This window comes from Mus caroli, chromosome 5, assembly GCF_900094665.2.
Source record: "Mus caroli chromosome 5, CAROLI_EIJ_v1.1, whole genome shotgun sequence".
Classification (NCBI taxonomy): Eukaryota; Metazoa; Chordata; class Mammalia; order Rodentia; family Muridae; genus Mus; species Mus caroli.
The window spans coordinates 31,398,785-31,415,004 of NC_034574.1; the positions used below are offsets into that span (position 1 = coordinate 31,398,785).

At 48.8% G+C, this 16,220-nt stretch overlaps 2 protein-coding genes and 1 long non-coding RNA gene across 10 annotated transcripts in view; 1 reads left to right on the forward strand and 2 right to left on the reverse strand.

Annotated features, from left to right (window-relative positions):
- LOC110295334 overlaps positions 1 to 4,635 on the reverse strand; it is a 21,769-nt gene extending 17,134 nt beyond the window's left edge. For 2 of the 5 annotated variants that reach the window (XR_003836703.1, XR_003836704.1), the window contains exons 1-2: positions 4,181 to 4,635; positions 2,775 to 2,935 (exon numbers count right to left, since the gene is read on the reverse strand). This is a non-coding gene — a long non-coding RNA (uncharacterized LOC110295334). The remainder of the gene's footprint in view (positions 1 to 2,774; positions 2,936 to 4,180) is intronic. The other 3 variants (XR_002378048.2, XR_002378047.2, XR_003836705.1) reach the window with 3 other exon arrangements.
- A 29-nt stretch (positions 4,636 to 4,664) lies between these two features.
- Positions 4,665 to 10,824, forward strand: Grpel1 (GrpE like 1, mitochondrial). Its single transcript, XM_021163847.1, has 4 exons — positions 4,665 to 4,918; positions 8,561 to 8,723; positions 9,745 to 9,826; positions 10,181 to 10,824. Exons 1-4 carry the CDS (start codon positions 4,857 to 4,859, stop codon positions 10,525 to 10,527), a joined length of 654 nt encoding a protein of 217 aa, XP_021019506.1. The 5' UTR covers positions 4,665 to 4,856; the 3' UTR covers positions 10,528 to 10,824.
- A 2,003-nt stretch (positions 10,825 to 12,827) lies between these two features.
- The window catches only part of Tada2b (transcriptional adaptor 2B), a 10,195-nt gene continuing 6,802 nt past the window's right edge, over positions 12,828 to 16,220 (reverse strand). Inside the window, exon 2 of one of the 4 annotated variants that reach the window (XM_029477410.1) lies at positions 12,828 to 16,212. In XM_029477410.1, the coding sequence (XP_029333270.1) occupies positions 15,123 to 16,212 (1,090 nt within the window). In that variant the 3' untranslated portion in view covers positions 12,828 to 15,122. The remainder of the gene's footprint in view (positions 16,213 to 16,220) is intronic. The other 3 variants (XM_021163682.2, XM_029477409.1, XM_021163681.2) reach the window with 3 other exon arrangements.

The following is a 16,220-nucleotide window of genomic DNA, read 5'->3' on the forward strand; positions in this document are numbered from 1 at the left end:
CTCTGTAGACCAGGCTGGCCTCGAACTCAGAAATCCGCCTGCCTCTGCCTCCCGAGTGCTGGGATTAAAGGCGTGCGCCACCACGCCCGGCTACACATACACTTTTGAGAGACAGCAGATTCAAACTCTGGCCCTGTCCTGCCTCAGAGCTAAACAATGGTACCCAAATGTGCCCCATCCTAAGCACTTGGCCTATAGACATGGAACTATGCGAAGGTGGTTAAATGAAGGAACTGAGATCATCTAAATCACTGAGGGCTCAGGATAAGCACTGAGCTCTTATGAGAGGACTCCAGGAGGGCTAGAGGAAGCCAGAGGAAAGGGCAGGGGACTGTGGTGGGAGATACAAGGGCCTCACACACACACACACAGAACTAAGAAGGCCCTGTCTGCAGCCCAGAGTGAGGGAGTAGATGTCAGTCTCTTCACAGTGCTGTGTGTAGTGACTGTCTATGCAGCCATCTCCCTCACAGTGGGTGAACTGGGATGGCAGGCATGCCAAGGCCGGCAACCAAAAGAAAGGGAAGCCACAAGGGAAAAGCTGTCATCCTTAAGTAACCCCATGAGTCAGTTTCCAGCATTCCCATGGTAAGCACTCACTATTGTGTAGGACCCCTCCACCCTTCTGTATGCCCATTGCACTTTCCCAATTCTGAAAATTTTCTCACTGATCTGATCACCACACGGGAAGGTTCATGGGGCACGGGCCTTCAGCCAGACAATGTAACCAGTTTTATAGTCAAACCTTCTCTCACACCCACTAGCTTTATAAGATGGGGTCGTCAGGATCCTGGGACTTTAGCACCTCCCAACTCTCCTTTGGTCCAGCTAAGGCCACTTGACATCCACTCCTGTGACTATCCTGAATGTGTCTGGGAATCCAGATGCCACCATCACCGAAATGTTCCCAGGGAAATGGAGGCTTATGTTGCGTTTGCTCATCTCCCATGCACCTGCCAACCCAAATAAAAGGCCTCACAGGAAGTCTCTGGAGCAGGTGACTGCAACCTGATCATCCACAGCCTTGCCTCCTCCCCACAGTGGTATTTTTCCTACCAAGAGCATCTCTTTCCATTTGGAACCCATGCATCTGGGTGGGGTGGAGAAAGCCAAGTTTCTATGAGTCAGGGGTCATAAGGGCAACCAAGGTGTAAGACACATTTCCACGCTCTGCATCAAAGCCCACAAGTAAGGGTATGACAAATGGGGAGAAGGCAGTGCTGTGGCTTCTGTGACGTAAACCAGCTCTCCTCTCCAAAGCTCAGCAGGCCCCGGGGAAGGGCTCACTCCCTGGCTCCGCCCAGTGGCTGGTTATTTCCACTCTTCCAGGCAGCAGGTCTGAAGTGCTCATATTCTGACTGGTTTAGGCTGGGGATTGCCTCTCTGTTTCTAGGAGCACTTGTCCACCTTCCAGACAGTGATGGGGACTCTAGACTTTCTCCCGATTTCACCTGGACTTTACTGCTGGCTACTTTTAAAGGACTTAAAACCTCAAACTTACAAGTCGATCTCTACCTCAAGGACAATGGACTTGGGACATGGATAACCAAGTGCAAGCTCCTGCCCAGAAGCACCTAGACAGAGTGTCTGACTGGGTGATGGGGAAGGTGTGGGATGGTCCTTGGAGTCCATCTAGAGAATTGCCTGCTATTCCTAGTTTCCTAGTTACCTCTCCCATTGCTGTGACAAAACAGCTGGCAAGAAGCACCCTAAGGGAAGAAGGGCTCGTTTTGGTTCGAGAGGGTTAGAGTCCATCCTGGTGAGGGAGGCCCCGACAGGAGCTCAAGGCTGCCCGCTCACATTTCCAGGACGAGGAAGCAGAGGGCAACAGACAGCAGCGGGTACTCCGCAGGCTTTCTTATTCTCGTCTTTGGCTTCAGTCCACGGGATGCTCCACTCCCATTTAGAGTGGATCTTCCCTCAGTTCAACCTCTCTGGGGGTTCTCTGTGATAGTGTCATAGACACACCCCCACGTGTCTCTCCCCTAGGTGATTCCAATCCAGTCAGGGTAGTAAAGAAGGTGAACCCCCACATCCCTCAATCCTAGATGTTTCCAAACTGGACGACTCCAGGTTGCATGAGGAGATGAAGAGCCACCCCTTACCTGAGGCACCACCACCACGTCACTGAAGGCAGTGATGGGCACCGTTTGGAGACAGCGCTGGTTCTGCTTCCCACCCCAGTGAATGTTAGGCAATATAAAGGAATATTCAAGAGCCCTGTCTTCTTCTGGCTGTGATTCACCTAACCTGGCCAACCACTTCTCTGCCCAGCAAATCTTGGGTCTGATCTATAAGAAGACATCTTAAAGCTCCTGGCACACAGCAGACATTATGCTGGAATGCATATCACGCCCACAATCAAGCTGTGGGGCCAGCTTCAGGACCTTCTGAGGACTGGCTTTCTTTGTAAACACCAATTTCATCCTCTCTGGGGCCACCCCAGGTGTTCATTTGATCTTCCAGCATCCCTGTCTCTGCTGGGCCATCCATGACAACTGCTAAATGTGAACGCAGATAGCTAACCCAAGTGTTTTCCCCAGGCAGCTCCATCTCCTTGTGTAGACTGCTGCCCAGGTGGGTGGTGAAGTTCTGGACCTCAGGGGGACTACAGAACTGCCTAAGATGGTAACCTCTGGAGATGGCCCCCACTCAAGTAGTTCCTGAGTGGGTCACCAGGTGGCAGCACAGGCCGGTATGCCTCCTGGCAGGAGAACCCCGGCTTGAGAAGGGATTCAGAGTCCCAGGGTCCTCACCCCTGGGAAGACCCATACCTCCACACACAGCAGCTCTAACGCTTCATCTGTCTCTGCTTACAGATGCGCTGGTCACGGGCATTCTCATTTCTCTGACGCCTTTCAGCCAATGAGAAGACCCAAGATTTAAGAGGAACCATGTTCAGGACAGAAGCAATCTGGTGAGCTGGTGTTACTGCCTGGGAAAGTCACAGGAGGTCTAAGTCTTATTTCAGAAAGTTTCAAAGGAAACTGAATAAGCCCCACAGTACTCATCACCGGCTTCAACATTGTCATCACTTTTCCACAGTCTTACAAGAAATCTCACCTTTTAAAACTAGAGTATTTTTTAAAGCCATTGCCAGCCAATATGACAATTTACCATAAATATTCCCATCCAGAGCTCTGCCCATTGGCCCATATCATTCCCTAACAAAAGGGCCAGTGGCACTGAATTACCATCTTATACCCGTCCCACTCCAGTCCCCTGCCCTTTTCACAGTTGGTCTGTTCCATCATAACCAAGTGCCATAGACTCAATCCAATTATGTCTTTTGATTTCATTGGTGCTCTAACGGTATCCCTTCTCCTCTTACTCGACCCCAGCCCTAATGAATTAACAAATCAGGTCACTTGTCCTACAAAACCCCAGTGAACCAGGATTCCTGGAAAGAAACTGTCTGCAAAGGCCAATTGACAGATTAAAACCTCAATGACTGTGGAGATGCTGAATCTTGCAGGTGCAGAGCCTAGTTACAATTTATCTTGGGCTATCTTTAGTTCATTAAATAGATTCCCTGCCCCACTCAGTGTCAGACCTAACATCAGGAAAAGAAGATTAAAATCTTGGTAACATAGTAACAAAACTCTAATCTCCACCAAAGGGCTAAGATTGCTATCAAATAGCATCTGCGGCCTACAGCTGAGATTCCTGTTTGCTATAATCACCTACTTAATGTTTCCACTAATATATTTTATGTCTTGAATTGTGGCTTTCTTTGTTCTGCTACTAATGCAAACGTCCTGAAACTGTTTTCACGTTGGAACATAGGATTTGGGGTGTCCTAAAACTGTTTCTGGGCCAGTCATTCATAAATGACTCCAGAATAAACTTATTCCCTATGAGGTGTGAGCTGTGCTTTTTGTGTGGGCATGCTCTGCCCCACGCCCACGGCCGGCAAAAGGCAGCATGTGCTGAGGAAATGATTTTTAAAAGAGCGAAATTAAATAATAGAATTTTGGTCCCTTTTTTGTTTGTTTGTTTTGTTTTACGAGACAGGGTTTCTCTATGTAGCCCTGGCTGACCTGGAACTCATTCTGTAGACCAGGCTGGCCTTGAACTCAGAGATCCGCCGAGGGCACACACAAGCCGTAGTCCACGGACGCGAAGCGTTCTGTCTCGGGGTTTGCGGAAGCCCGGGGAGGAAGGAAGCAGCTGCACATACCTAGACAAGACAGAAAGCGTCCTCCGAAACTCTCAGCTCTGCGACCTCCCCCATAGCAATGACCAAACATCAGCACCCATATCTTCGAAGCAATCCTGTACACACCGCTGTTAGTTCTTTTTCTTATGTTGCGTTCTGAGAAAATTGGAGGTGGCAGAAAGTACAAAATCAAGTCACGCTCATCGGGCCGTCCACAGCCAGCCTGTTGACACAACGCGCTTGCGGCATAGTAGAGATGGGGTCCGTCCCTTCCCGGGACACCCACTTTCCGCCCGCAGAAGGTAGCAGGAGCCTGAAGCGAGCACCAGTCACTTGGCACGAGTGCCCTGGTCCCCGCCCAGCTCTCACCGCCTTCTGCCCCGCCCCGGCGCTCTTCTTCTTCATTGGCTGTCCCCCGGCGCGACCACGCCCACAGAAGCTCCGTTTTCCTCCACTCCTCCCACCTCACCTTTCACCTCCTCACCTTCCGGGGCTCCCAGAAGCCTCAGTCTCCGCCCACCGGAGAAGGGGGAAACAGAACTCCGTCATGACTCGTAATTATTGGTGGAAATGGCCTGTCCATCAGAACAACAGCGGTCACGGATTAGCTAAAAAGCAGCAGTAGGTGGGAAAACCGGTGTAAGGGGCGTCCGCGCATGCTCAGTGTGGGCGCAGTGACGCGACCTCGGGGGCAGTCATGGCGGCTCGGTGTGTGAGGCTGGCGCGGCGCAGTCTCCCGACTTTGGCACTGTCGTTCAGGTAAGAGAGCTCACTCCCCTGCGTCGGCCTCACTCACGGCCGAGAGCTCTGGTGGGGTCTTTAGCGGCAGGTCTGGTCCCCGCAGCCGGTGCCCGTGCACCCTGAAGTCACATCCTCACCATCGAGTCCCTGTGCCTGGCCTCAACGCGCGGCTGTCCCGGTATTTACTGTGCGGCACTGCGCGTACTGGGCTCAAGACCGAGGAGTGGGGCCGCTGGGGCGTAAATGCGGGGATCTGGGTGATGCGTCAGGTGGAAGGCTCCGCCATTTGCTTGTCTGGCGACACCCGGCACTCTCTCGGGCATAGGGGCACCACCCCTCCTGGAATTGCAAAAGTCAAGCCTAGAAGCGGGAGACTTGCCCAAGGTCAGGCAGCCAGGCAGAAGCCCGCCTGTCCAGAGGCTGGGGTTGCTAATCCCTAATCCAGTCCAGGATGTGTACTGCCTGGTTTGTGGGCTTTTTCCACTGTCCCTCACATTCCTTCCCCCACTTTTGCCTTCCGCCGAATGTGGGGTCCAAGGAGCAAGAAAGCCAGTGTGTGTGCAGTTTATTTACACAAATGTCCATTTTTGCCATCTTTACTTTTACCCGTGGCTTCAGGTTTTTAAATCGCCTCTCCACAGTTAGGCTCGGTATCTTTAGCTTGTTCCCTGCTAGGACCAAGTTTTTGGTTGATTAAAAAAAGAGAGACTTTGGCCTGAGTCTTATAGAAACTGAGCGAACGGGTGCTGGCCTTTTCAGCTGGTGAGAGTGACCAGGAGGATGATCTCGTACATGTGACTACAAGATGAAAACAGGTCTATGTTGTGCAAAGCGGGGAGGAGTCTGAAGTATTCCGGGGGACGCACTTCCTATTTGTGGTGCTCTGTTTAGAGTTGACAGGAAAGAACCCCCATTTCCCATCCCATCCGGCCCTGTCCCATCCGGCAGCTTGGTTCATGTCTGTCTCTGAAATTGTGGTTTTGAAGAAAGATGCTCTAGTAGGAAGTCGTAACTCCACAGTATCCCATAAGCTTGGCTTCCCTCTTCCCTCCAAGACACAGCCCTAGGACAGCAAAACTGATCTGCTGAAAGGCTGTGGTGGTCACTCCTAGAGGTGGAAATAATTCATAGTGAAGGCAGCCTTCACATTTTGTAAGTTTTTATATTCTTAGCATAATTTTGTTTTTCAAAATTAATTACTGATGTTTCTTTTTTAAACTTATGTGTGTGGATGTTTTGCTTGTATGTGTATGTCCATGTGTATGCCTAGTGCCTTCAGAGTTCAGAAAAGTGTCAGATACCCTGGAACTCTTAGAGTTAGGTAGTTGTTAGCTGGGAATCAAAGTCAGGTCTTCCACAAGAGGAACATGCTCTCAACCACCGAGCCAACTCTCCAGCCCAGATTCTTAGACTTTTTAAAAGCATGAAAGTAAAAATAAAATTAAAAGATCACTGCTGGAGCCAGAGAGAGATGGATGGGGCTCAGTGGTTATGTACTGGCTGCTTTTGTGGAGGACCTGGGTTTAATTCCCATCATCCACACTGGGTAGGTCAGCCACCTGTAACTCCAGCCCCAGGAGATCCCACACCTCTTCAGGCTCACTTCCAGGACTCCTTTGGACTTCTCTTCCCATTTCCTCTGCATAGCACTCCCACTTCCATCTCTCTGTCCAAGTGATTCCCAGTTCCTGAGATGTATCTCTCTTACCCGCCTGTAGCTCACCTGGGCCTGCTGTGGACCTGTGCACAAGAGCACACACACTGTAATCCCAGGACTCAGCACCTGGGAGACCGAGGCCAAAGGACTGCAAGTTTATTGCCAGACTCAATCTCTGAATAAACAAATACATCAGAAAAGAAAAATAGGAGCTGGAGAGAAGTCTCAGTGGCTGAGAATGCTTGCTGCTCTTGTAGAGGACCTAAGTTTAGTTCCTAGCGTCCACACTGGGACAGATCACAACTGCCTGCAGTTCCAGCTCCAGAGTATCCAGTGGTTTCATAGGCACCCAAACTTATGTGGCATATACTTACACACACACACACACACACACATACAAACTTAGGTGGCATATACTTACACAGACACACACACACACACAAACGCACACAGAGACAGACAAACATGCACATAATAAATATAATAGCAATACATTTTTTTTTTCTTTTTTGTTATATCAGTTTGTTGGGCATTGTGGTCCACACCTTTAACCCCAGCACTTGGGAGACAGAGGGAGTCAGAGCCCTGTTGAGTTTGGGGCCAACCTGTTATACATATCAAATTCCTAGCCAGCCAAGGTTACAAGAGTGAGGTCCTTGCTCAGAAAAGAAAAACAGTCTCCTGTGTTTCCCTGCAGCCATAGGTCACTGTGTTTTGGGTGTTTACTTTTTTCTGTCTGGTGACAAGATTTTTGCTTAGGCCACTGTCATCAGCAGGATGTACAGTGGGTCTTATTCTATGAAAGGGGGCTGGGTGCTTGGACTCAAGGGGACACCATAGAATACATGAGAAGATAGATAGGGGACACAGGCCAAGGGTGGATTACAGATTGTACATAGTCACATGTCACTTAATGACAGGGCTGCTTTCTGTGAACTGTTTTGTCAGATGATCCTGTTAGTTGGTGGGTATCAGAGTGCATTAATAACACCTAATGGGGCAGCCACAGCCACCTATGCCATGTACTGTTAAAGACTGTTAGGATAGGGGCAGAAGTAGAGAGATGGCTCTATAGTTGAGTGTTTGTTTCTTTTCTGTAGGACCCAAGCTCATATTGGACAGTTCACAACTACCTGTAATTCCAGCTCCAGGGGACCTAATACCCTCTTTTGGTCTCCTAGGACACTTCACTCTTGTGGCATACTCTCATACTGACATACCTAAAAAGGCATCCACATTCTTTGTGTGGTGTATGTGATGTGAGCACATTGGGAAGGCCCAAGGTCAGCATCAGGGATCTTGCCTCTATCCCACCCTCATTTACTTATTTGTTGGGGGGCCATAGCAAATGTGTGGAAATCAGGACAACTCGAAGAAATTAGTTCTCTCCTTCCACTATATAGGTCCTGGGGACTGAACTTAGGTAATGACTGTCTTGGCTGCTAGTACCTTAACCCAATAAGCCAGCTTGAAGGTCGTGATTTAACTAGAGTGGGTGGCCAGTGGGCTTCAGGAATCTGCCTGTCTCTGCCACCTCAACACTAGGACTCCAGGTGTGCCTCCATACTTGGCTTTCTTATGTGGGTTCTGGGAGTACAGACTCAGGTCTTGGTGCTGCACTGCAGGTCTTCACCGATTGAGGCACTTCCCCCAGCCCCATAGCACACGCCTTTTGTATGTCACAGTTGCCTTTGTGAGGTATAAGTCTTTTCTAGTAAGTAGTTTGAAATTACCCAGATTTATAATTTTGTTTTAAATATTCCCTTTGGTAGGGGAAGGGGCTTGCATATCTGTACAGTGAGTGTGTGTGGAGATTGGGACAGCTTGTGGGAAATTGGCTCTTTCTACCATGTGGGTCCTGCAAATAGAACTCTGGTTGTCAGGCTTGGTAGCCAGTATCCTTACCCACTGAGCCATCTCAAAAGCCCAAATTTCTAAAAATCTGCTTTTTATCTTTAGCAAGCTGAAAGGCTGGCTCCATTTATGTGTGGGCTTTTTCCTAGGCCTTCTCCTCGCTTGTTGTGCACAGCTACGAAACAGAAGAACAATGGCCAGAACCTGGACGAGGACTTGGGTCATTGTGAGCCAAAGACGGATCCACCCTCTGCAGACAAGACCCTCCTGGAAGAGAAGGCGAAGCTGGAAGAGCAGCTAAGGGAGACCATGGTAAGGACCCTCAGGGTGTGCACACTGCTGGATTGCTGCCTGCATGGGCCAAGTTCACAGATGACAGAGCAAAGTCATTTAATAATTTGTCTACTTCCTGCTGCAGACCCAGGTAGCAAGCTAACTGTCAAACGAGAATTAGAATTCAAACCCTCTGTGGCTCTTCTTCTGACCTGGGGAGTTTTTGTGTTGACTCTGCAATGTTTTCTCTACAAATGGGGAATACTTGTTACGATTGAGCTGGGACTCAGGAAGGGAACCAGAAAATTCTATGTATAGGAGTTGAGTATGGGAGTCAGTGGTAGCAATTACCACTCTATGTTGAAAAGCAGGCACCAGTCAAGTTCCTTAAGGGTGTGGACGATTTGTAGTGTCACTTACCTAGCTGGCACTGTGGTCCCTTCATGGATGAGGAAAATGAGACACAGAAAAGCTAGCAGAACTTCCCAAGTCACCAAGGCTAGAACAGAACGAGTTGTCTTAGAGCCTTGCTCCAAGACTGCCTGAAAACTGAGATCAGAGGTATAGTAGAGACCTCTGGAGTCCACCAATGGACATTAAGCTGGAAATGGTCAGAATAGGTAGCGACAGGGACAGTGGAGAGAGGCAAGGACGGTAATTATCTGGCTAGGTACGTGAGCTTGACCTCTTGAGATTTCCTACCAAGTGATCCTCCTTCCTCTCCTGGGAGGCAGGAACTGAGGTTGGTGACCACTAGTGATGTGCTTCCACACCCTCAAGTTGGACAGGAAAATAGCATTCTTCCCTCACAGGTGACAAAGGTATCAATCAGCACTTAAGGACTTTGGCTCTTTCCCATTGTCGGCTTGGGTAGGACATTCCCTGCTTCTTGTAGACCCTAGCACAAGTATAAATTACTCTTCTAAACTGTCCTGGTTTTGTCTAAAATCTCAGTTAATGACAGGTTTTATTTATGTTCTGATTTGGAGTATGTTGAATCATTTCAAAATCAGAATGGCTTTCTTACACATTTTGTTATATAATCCCCCCACCCCCTTAGGAAAAATACAAACGTGCTTTGGCAGATACTGAGAATCTACGGCAGAGAAGCCAGAAGCTGGTAGAGGAGGCCAAGTTATATGGTAAGCAGACATTGTGGTTTCAAGGGGAAGGAGCAGGGCTGCAGCTGTGACCAGCATGTAATGTGATGGGTCTTCCACTGCCTTCACCTGTTGCTGCTCTACTGCTCAGCTGCCCATGACCTGCCACCTTGGTTTGGGAGCCTCAAGGACACTTTACACTAATTTCCCTTTTTACCTGTTTTCTTCCTTTCCTACCCATTTTTAGCCCATGTTACCTGCTCTTATCCCAGAGAAGGCTCCTTTGGGTGTTTTAAATTATTAAAGTACTGTGGTCTACTTAATGATTTGACCATCCCTGTGTAAGGAGCCCATGCAATTGAGACTTACATGCAGACCATCTATTCCTCCCTGCAGGCATCCAGGGTTTCTGCAAGGACTTGCTGGAGGTTGCAGACATCCTGGAGAAGGCAACCCAGAGTGTTCCAAAGGAGGAGATCAGCAACAACAACCCTCACCTGAAGAGTCTTTATGAAGGGCTCGTGATGACTGAAGTCCAGATTCAGAAGGTGTTCACAAAACACGGCTTGCTCAGGCTTGACCCAATTGGGGCCAAGTTCGACCCTTACGAACATGAGGCCTTGTTCCACACCCCTGTGGAGGGGAAAGAACCAGGCACTGTGGCACTAGTTAGTAAGGTGGGCTACAAGCTGCACGGACGCACGCTGAGGCCAGCTTTGGTGGGGGTGGTGAAGGACGCTTAGCTCCCTCCCTCAAGGCTCTGGACTTTGTAGGTCACTTGCTAGAACTCGAAGGGCGGGCTTGTAATTTCTCATCTGTGAATACATCTGACCCTTGCCCAGCCTTGTTGGAAATCTTAAGTAAGCTAAGCAGAACATGAAGCTGCTTGCACAGTTAGGGACTCTGGGAGTCTGGTCACTGAATTTAGCATTACCTACTTCAGAAGAGGGCCAGCAGGACCTCGGGAGTAGTATGCTAACATTGTATCTGTTCCACCTGGTGATTAAGTACTTTACACAAATAAAAGGTCTTTGGCTATATCTATGCTGCACAGTCTACCTCTGAGTGCCAAGGCACTGGTATCACTCAGGTGGTGGCCCTCCCTGGAAGGGAAGAGCCAGAGCAGGAACACTTGTTGCCAGCGAAAGTAAGACCTTCAAGAGTGCATTCCTTCACAGGTCGGTGTAAAAGTCCTGGAATTTGGACACCTGCCCTTGCTCTGAAATGACACGGAGTCCTGGTGTACTTAGTGATGAGCTGCTTGCACTACACCAAGGCAGGGTTCTTTCTTATCTCTTCTAACCCGACCATGCTGCCTACCACCCAGTCATGTGCCCAGTTACCTGCTATCTTAGTCTTGCCCTGGCTGCTCCTGCTCCTGCTCCATTCAACCTCATAGTGACACTCTGCCGACTTTCTGGCCAGCCACTGGCTGATCAGGTGACAGAAAGCAATTTTACACAGCACAGACAGGAGATGCTTGATGATGCCAGCATCTGGGCTGCAACCAGATCTCCAGCATAGTCGTCAGCATCTGAACACAGTTCACAACTGTTCCCCATCAGACAGTATTTAGCTATTGTGAATGTTAGCCTTCAGACTGGGAAAGGAAGCCATGAATTTGAACATGTTTAGCTTTTTCCCTGTTTATACTCTTAAGCTATAACTAAGTAGTTGCTAAGGACATCAAGCCCTATCCAGACAGACCATGTTGACCGTAAAGCTGCATGGCTGGCATGCTTAGACATTGCCACTTGGGAGGTTGTGGTCAAGGAGATTAGAAGGCTCGTCTTTTATCTTCCCACTTTCTGGTATTGGATTTTGTCATCTAATGAAGATCTGGTAGGCTCCTGAGGAGAAACCTTGGCTTACTCAGCTCTTCAAGCTTGGAGCTACAGAAGCCTGGACTGTACACTGGCCTTACATATAGTTATAATACAGCTCATGGGAGAAAGCCAGGCAGCCAAAGCCACGACACACAGAAAAGCTGACTTTAGGCTCCCACCAGCCAAAAGATTCTTCCCTGTTATTGCAAGCTCAGAAAAGCTGATGAAATGGTGATGTAAAGGAAGCCTTGCGACAGCAGTGAGTAAGGCCTTGAGTATACCCTTGTGTAGAAGCCAGGGCAGAACAGGCAAAGCCACAGAGGTAGGGGTATTCTGTTTTGTTACTAAATTTGAACAATACAAGTAATTTTCCCCAAATTCAAGCTTCCCTCATCACCGAGTTTCTTCCTTTAAGCTGCCTTGAACTATTGAAACAAAACAATAGCCAGATGGAGGGCAGCCTGACAGCAAAGGCAGTGTGCCTTCACATTGCGTAAGTGAATACACCATTAGACTCCCATGGTTGCATGTCGGCCCTTTTCAGCTAAAGTTGCTGAACAGCACAGAGCTCTGCAAGGTCTCGTCAGCTCCATGTCAGACTGAAGACAAGCTTTCAGAGGCCAGCAAGATTACTCAGCCAGGAAAGGTGCCCGCTGCCAAGCCTAATGACCTGAGTTCAGTCTCTGGAAACCCATGCAGGGAGAAGAGTTCCACTAAACCACAATAATGAAGTCTCAGAATGGTTGACAGCGAACATGAAGAGGACTTTTAAGTCTGTATGGCATTATGGAGACTGCCTGCTGTTTTGTAGGAGCCACTTGCATACTCTGGTTTTGGTGACCTGGCACCATCAGGTAGCTATGACCAGCCTAGATGTGCCATTTGTAAGTTAATCAGTCAACACTAACAGGAGATGTGCACACATCTCTCCTGGACATTCAGGTCTTGCTCTGCCACATGCAAGCCTAGTGACTGGAAGCAGCAAGGTCATAGCTGGCAAAGTTGTTGAGTTTGGCTAGCCAGAGGCAGCTGGAAATGGGCCCTGCTCCATGGAAATCATGTTTGGCACGTTGAGGATCAGACTCACCGTGATGTGTAGCTGCATGGCCCTCAAGGCCTTCTGCTATGCTACAGCAGCTTGTCACCTTGGGTCAGAAGCTGGTTTAACAGCAGAGTGTGCTGAAAAGTTGGAGGATCAAGAAGCAAACAGACACAACTCTGTTCTCAACAATTTAATGNAAAAGAAGAATAAAAATGGTAGGGTTTCAGTTCTTAATACATTCTTGGAATGTTGGCCTCCCAGAGAGCATTATTTCAAACAGTTGAAGAGTTATCTAACTTTTCTGACTCAAAGACAGTTTGTTGAAATTTGAAAAGACTTGGTTCCATGGGGTTGTAGTAGCTAATTTATCAAGAGAATTAAATACAAACATGTCAATGTCTCAGCTAACAAAAAATTANATGCCAGAANCAGCTGGGGCAGACAGGAGAGCAAACAATCCTAATATTACTTTTCCCTTGTAACAATATTAATACTTGAACATAAATTAATTATACATTCATTATGGTGTTTTAAAACAGTCACGCCCAAATAAATTTATATCATCGAAAGATGTACACACACTATATGCCTGCTTAAGCACAGCTTTTTGTCCAACAGCCCTTGGCCACATGTTGACAGAATCCTCTGCTTCTCAAGCTAATGTAGATCTGGCTGTCATTTTGTAGAAGACACACTGAAACTTCAAACCTCACCAAGCTGGGATTCTGGTGCTGGAAACACCAGGACAAAACCAGTGGTTCTCAAACTTGAGCTTGCATCCCAGCCACNGGGATGGTTTGAAAAACACCCTGCTAGTCCCTGTTAATGAAGCCCCCAAATCTCTCCTTCAAGATTTAACCTGGGGTATGACTGTATTTCTGACAGTGCCTGGGGAACCCTACTTTGAGAACCACTGGCTCACCTAGGCACTGAGCACCAGCTACCCCATTGCTGTTGTCACACCAGCTACTGTCCACTATTCAACTGCAGGGGGCAGTGTGGAGCTGGTCCTTTGACACCATTGCTCAGCATCTTCTGGTGTCAAGAGAAATCTGGGCCTGCTGGCCCACAATGCACTTTACAACTAAAGCCATTTACAGTATATTTGAAATGTTTTATTTAATGCTGAAAAACTTACCCTAGGGGACAGAGGATGTAAAATGAAAAGGCACGTCGTCATGTCGTCCTTGGAAATGAGTTTTCTTCAAAATAACTTCACTTTTACTTCNGAGCCCAAACACTCTATGAGGTAAACAGGCTCTTGTACCTCTCAGGGACAGGGGGCAGGGGCTGTGGTCACTCCAGGACTCTAAAGCAGGGTCTGGGCGTGAGAGCCCTGAGCAGCCGGAAGACAAATGCCTTCCTCAAGTTTAGAAGGAAGGTNCCATATGAATCCGTNAAGGAGGCCCCAGAAACAAGCTTTTCAGTAGGGCTGGGAAGGAGCCATTTCTGAGTTTGTTGCAAGATCACATACAAAAGCAGTGCGCAGGCTCCAAGGCACAGGCAGGATGCTCTGTACTTCCTAGGCCCCCTGCCATATGCTAATCAGCTCACTGAGCCAGGCTAGCTAGCATGTCTTATATTTAGTGAAAGGGGATCTGCAATGGTAGTGGAAGTCCTNAGCACCTACTGCTCCATTTCAACATTGCACACTCTGCCTTGAACTCAAAAGGGTCTTCCAAGTCAGGTGTACTGTATGTNTTCACANCAGCGAAAGGCAGCCCTCATCTGACCCTGTGGCCCTTCCGTTAACTGCTTTCCCATTCAAAGGGGACAGGAATGTGCCAGGAGAGCCTGTCCAGGCAGCCCAGGCTGGGCCAGGCTAAGATGAAGCAAGCACTATTGAGGGCCTGAAATGGCTGTTGTCAGGTAAGTGGAAGCTCATGTGGTCACTGTGTGCAAATGAGGGGCTCATCTTAAGTGGCTCAGTGGGGAGCGGGCCTGGTGGTGGTCTCTGGCCTCCACAGCAGAGGGTTCTGTGCACAGCCTGCCTCCCGGTAAAGTGCGGTGTGCCGGGGCTGTGCTTGGGGTGTCAGCTGGGGGTGGGGTGGGGCAGCAGTGGGCTCAGCAAAGGGGTGCCAACAACAGCCCTCCTGAGTAAAGCTTGTGTCACCAGAGAAAAGCTGATGGCAGGAACACANGGCTCCTGGCTCCCACAGCATAACAGCTTCTTAACCCAAATGGGGAAAGGCTCATGAAATAAAGGGGACGCGTCCAAGGTTGGGGACAGTCTTCATAGGAACACAAAGGCAAGCTGTCTTCTGAAAGGATTACCTTAGGACTAAGTTAAAAAGACACACGCTTATCTCCCCCCATGAGTCAAATTTAAGATTGCTACTATTGCTTCTTCCAGGTCATGAAAAAAAAAAATTAAGCCTTGAAAAAAGAATTCAATTTGTTTAAAAGAGCAACAATGTTGGGGGAGACCCCAGATCATTTGGCTCACAAGCTGCTTTAGCATCCTCTGGCCTCAGGAAGCATCCCTGGATATCCACCCACTTTCTGTGAGGAAATTTAAAATCCTTTTCTTTAGGACCTTGTCCAGATAACTGGGAAGGCGACTTTTAGAGGGGATCCCTTGCCGCTTCTGGAGGTGATCTTTAATTATAATAGTCTTCACAGTCACATAGCGTGCAGGACTCAAGTTCAATGAACTACAGAGAACCTTCTCCCTATCTGACAGCAGCTCAAACCCAGGAAGGTTCTCAATGGCTGCAAACTCACTGTCTTTGCCATCCTCCTTCCCCCTTTTGGAGCTGGCCAGGTTTTTGTTCTCCTTCCTCCTCTCCCGTTTGTGTCTGGCGGCCTCATATTCGGCCGACTCCTCCATCTTTGTAATGCCATTGCGCCGGTAGCGCTGCAGCTCTCGAATCTTGGCGCGAAGCATCTTTTCTTTGTGCATGTTTTCAAATAAGTCATCAAATTCTTTGCAGGACATGAACTGGTAGAGTGGCCGTAGTTTCAGCCGCAGCTCTTTCTCCTCCTTGGTGATCTTTCTCTTCAATGTCTTCTCCTTCTCCTTCTTGTCCTTGCCCAGGAAGGCTGGTACCAGGTTATAGTCTCTGGCAATGTTCTTCCGGCGCTGCCTCTCCTTCAGCTTCCGCACATACATGTCTACATGGGCACGCTTGAGCTCTATCTCCACATCATCATCATCATAGTTCACAGACAGCCCACTGATGAGCGTCTCAGCATCCTGGTCATACTCTATCTCATAATCATCTCGCAGTGGCATGTAGCCCAGCTGCTGCTGCTCAGCCACAGAGATGTCCAATGGGGGTAAAGGTGTGGTAAGGCTAGGCGAGAGAGGGCCTCCACTGGGGCAGGTATGATCTGTCACCCGGTTGGGGATGGTGTCAGGGATGCAGGCTTTGCCCAAGTTCCCATGGATATACATGCTAACGTAGTGCTCCATCACTTCCTGGGGAGTCCGTGAAGCACCAACATGTGCAGCCATGTCTTCCCAGTTGCCAAAGCCGAACTGCTCGATGGCGTCCAGCAGCAGCTGCTCCTCGCGGCTGGTCCAGCCGCCCTCCGCCTCAGGACCCCAGAGTGTGAATCTTCCGCC

Excerpts from the sequence above, each read along its gene's own strand:
- Grpel1 (XM_021163847.1), top strand. The coding sequence starts at position 4,857 with ATGGCGGCTCGGTGTGTGAGGCTGGCGCGGCGCAGTCTCCCGACTTTG. Across the intron at positions 4,919-8,560 it reads ACTTTGGCACTGTCGTTCAG|GCCTTCTCCTCGCTTGTTGT; the intron begins GTAAGAGAGCTC and ends GCTTTTTCCTAG. Across the intron at positions 8,724-9,744 it reads AGCAGCTAAGGGAGACCATG|GAAAAATACAAACGTGCTTT; the intron begins GTAAGGACCCTC and ends CCACCCCCTTAG.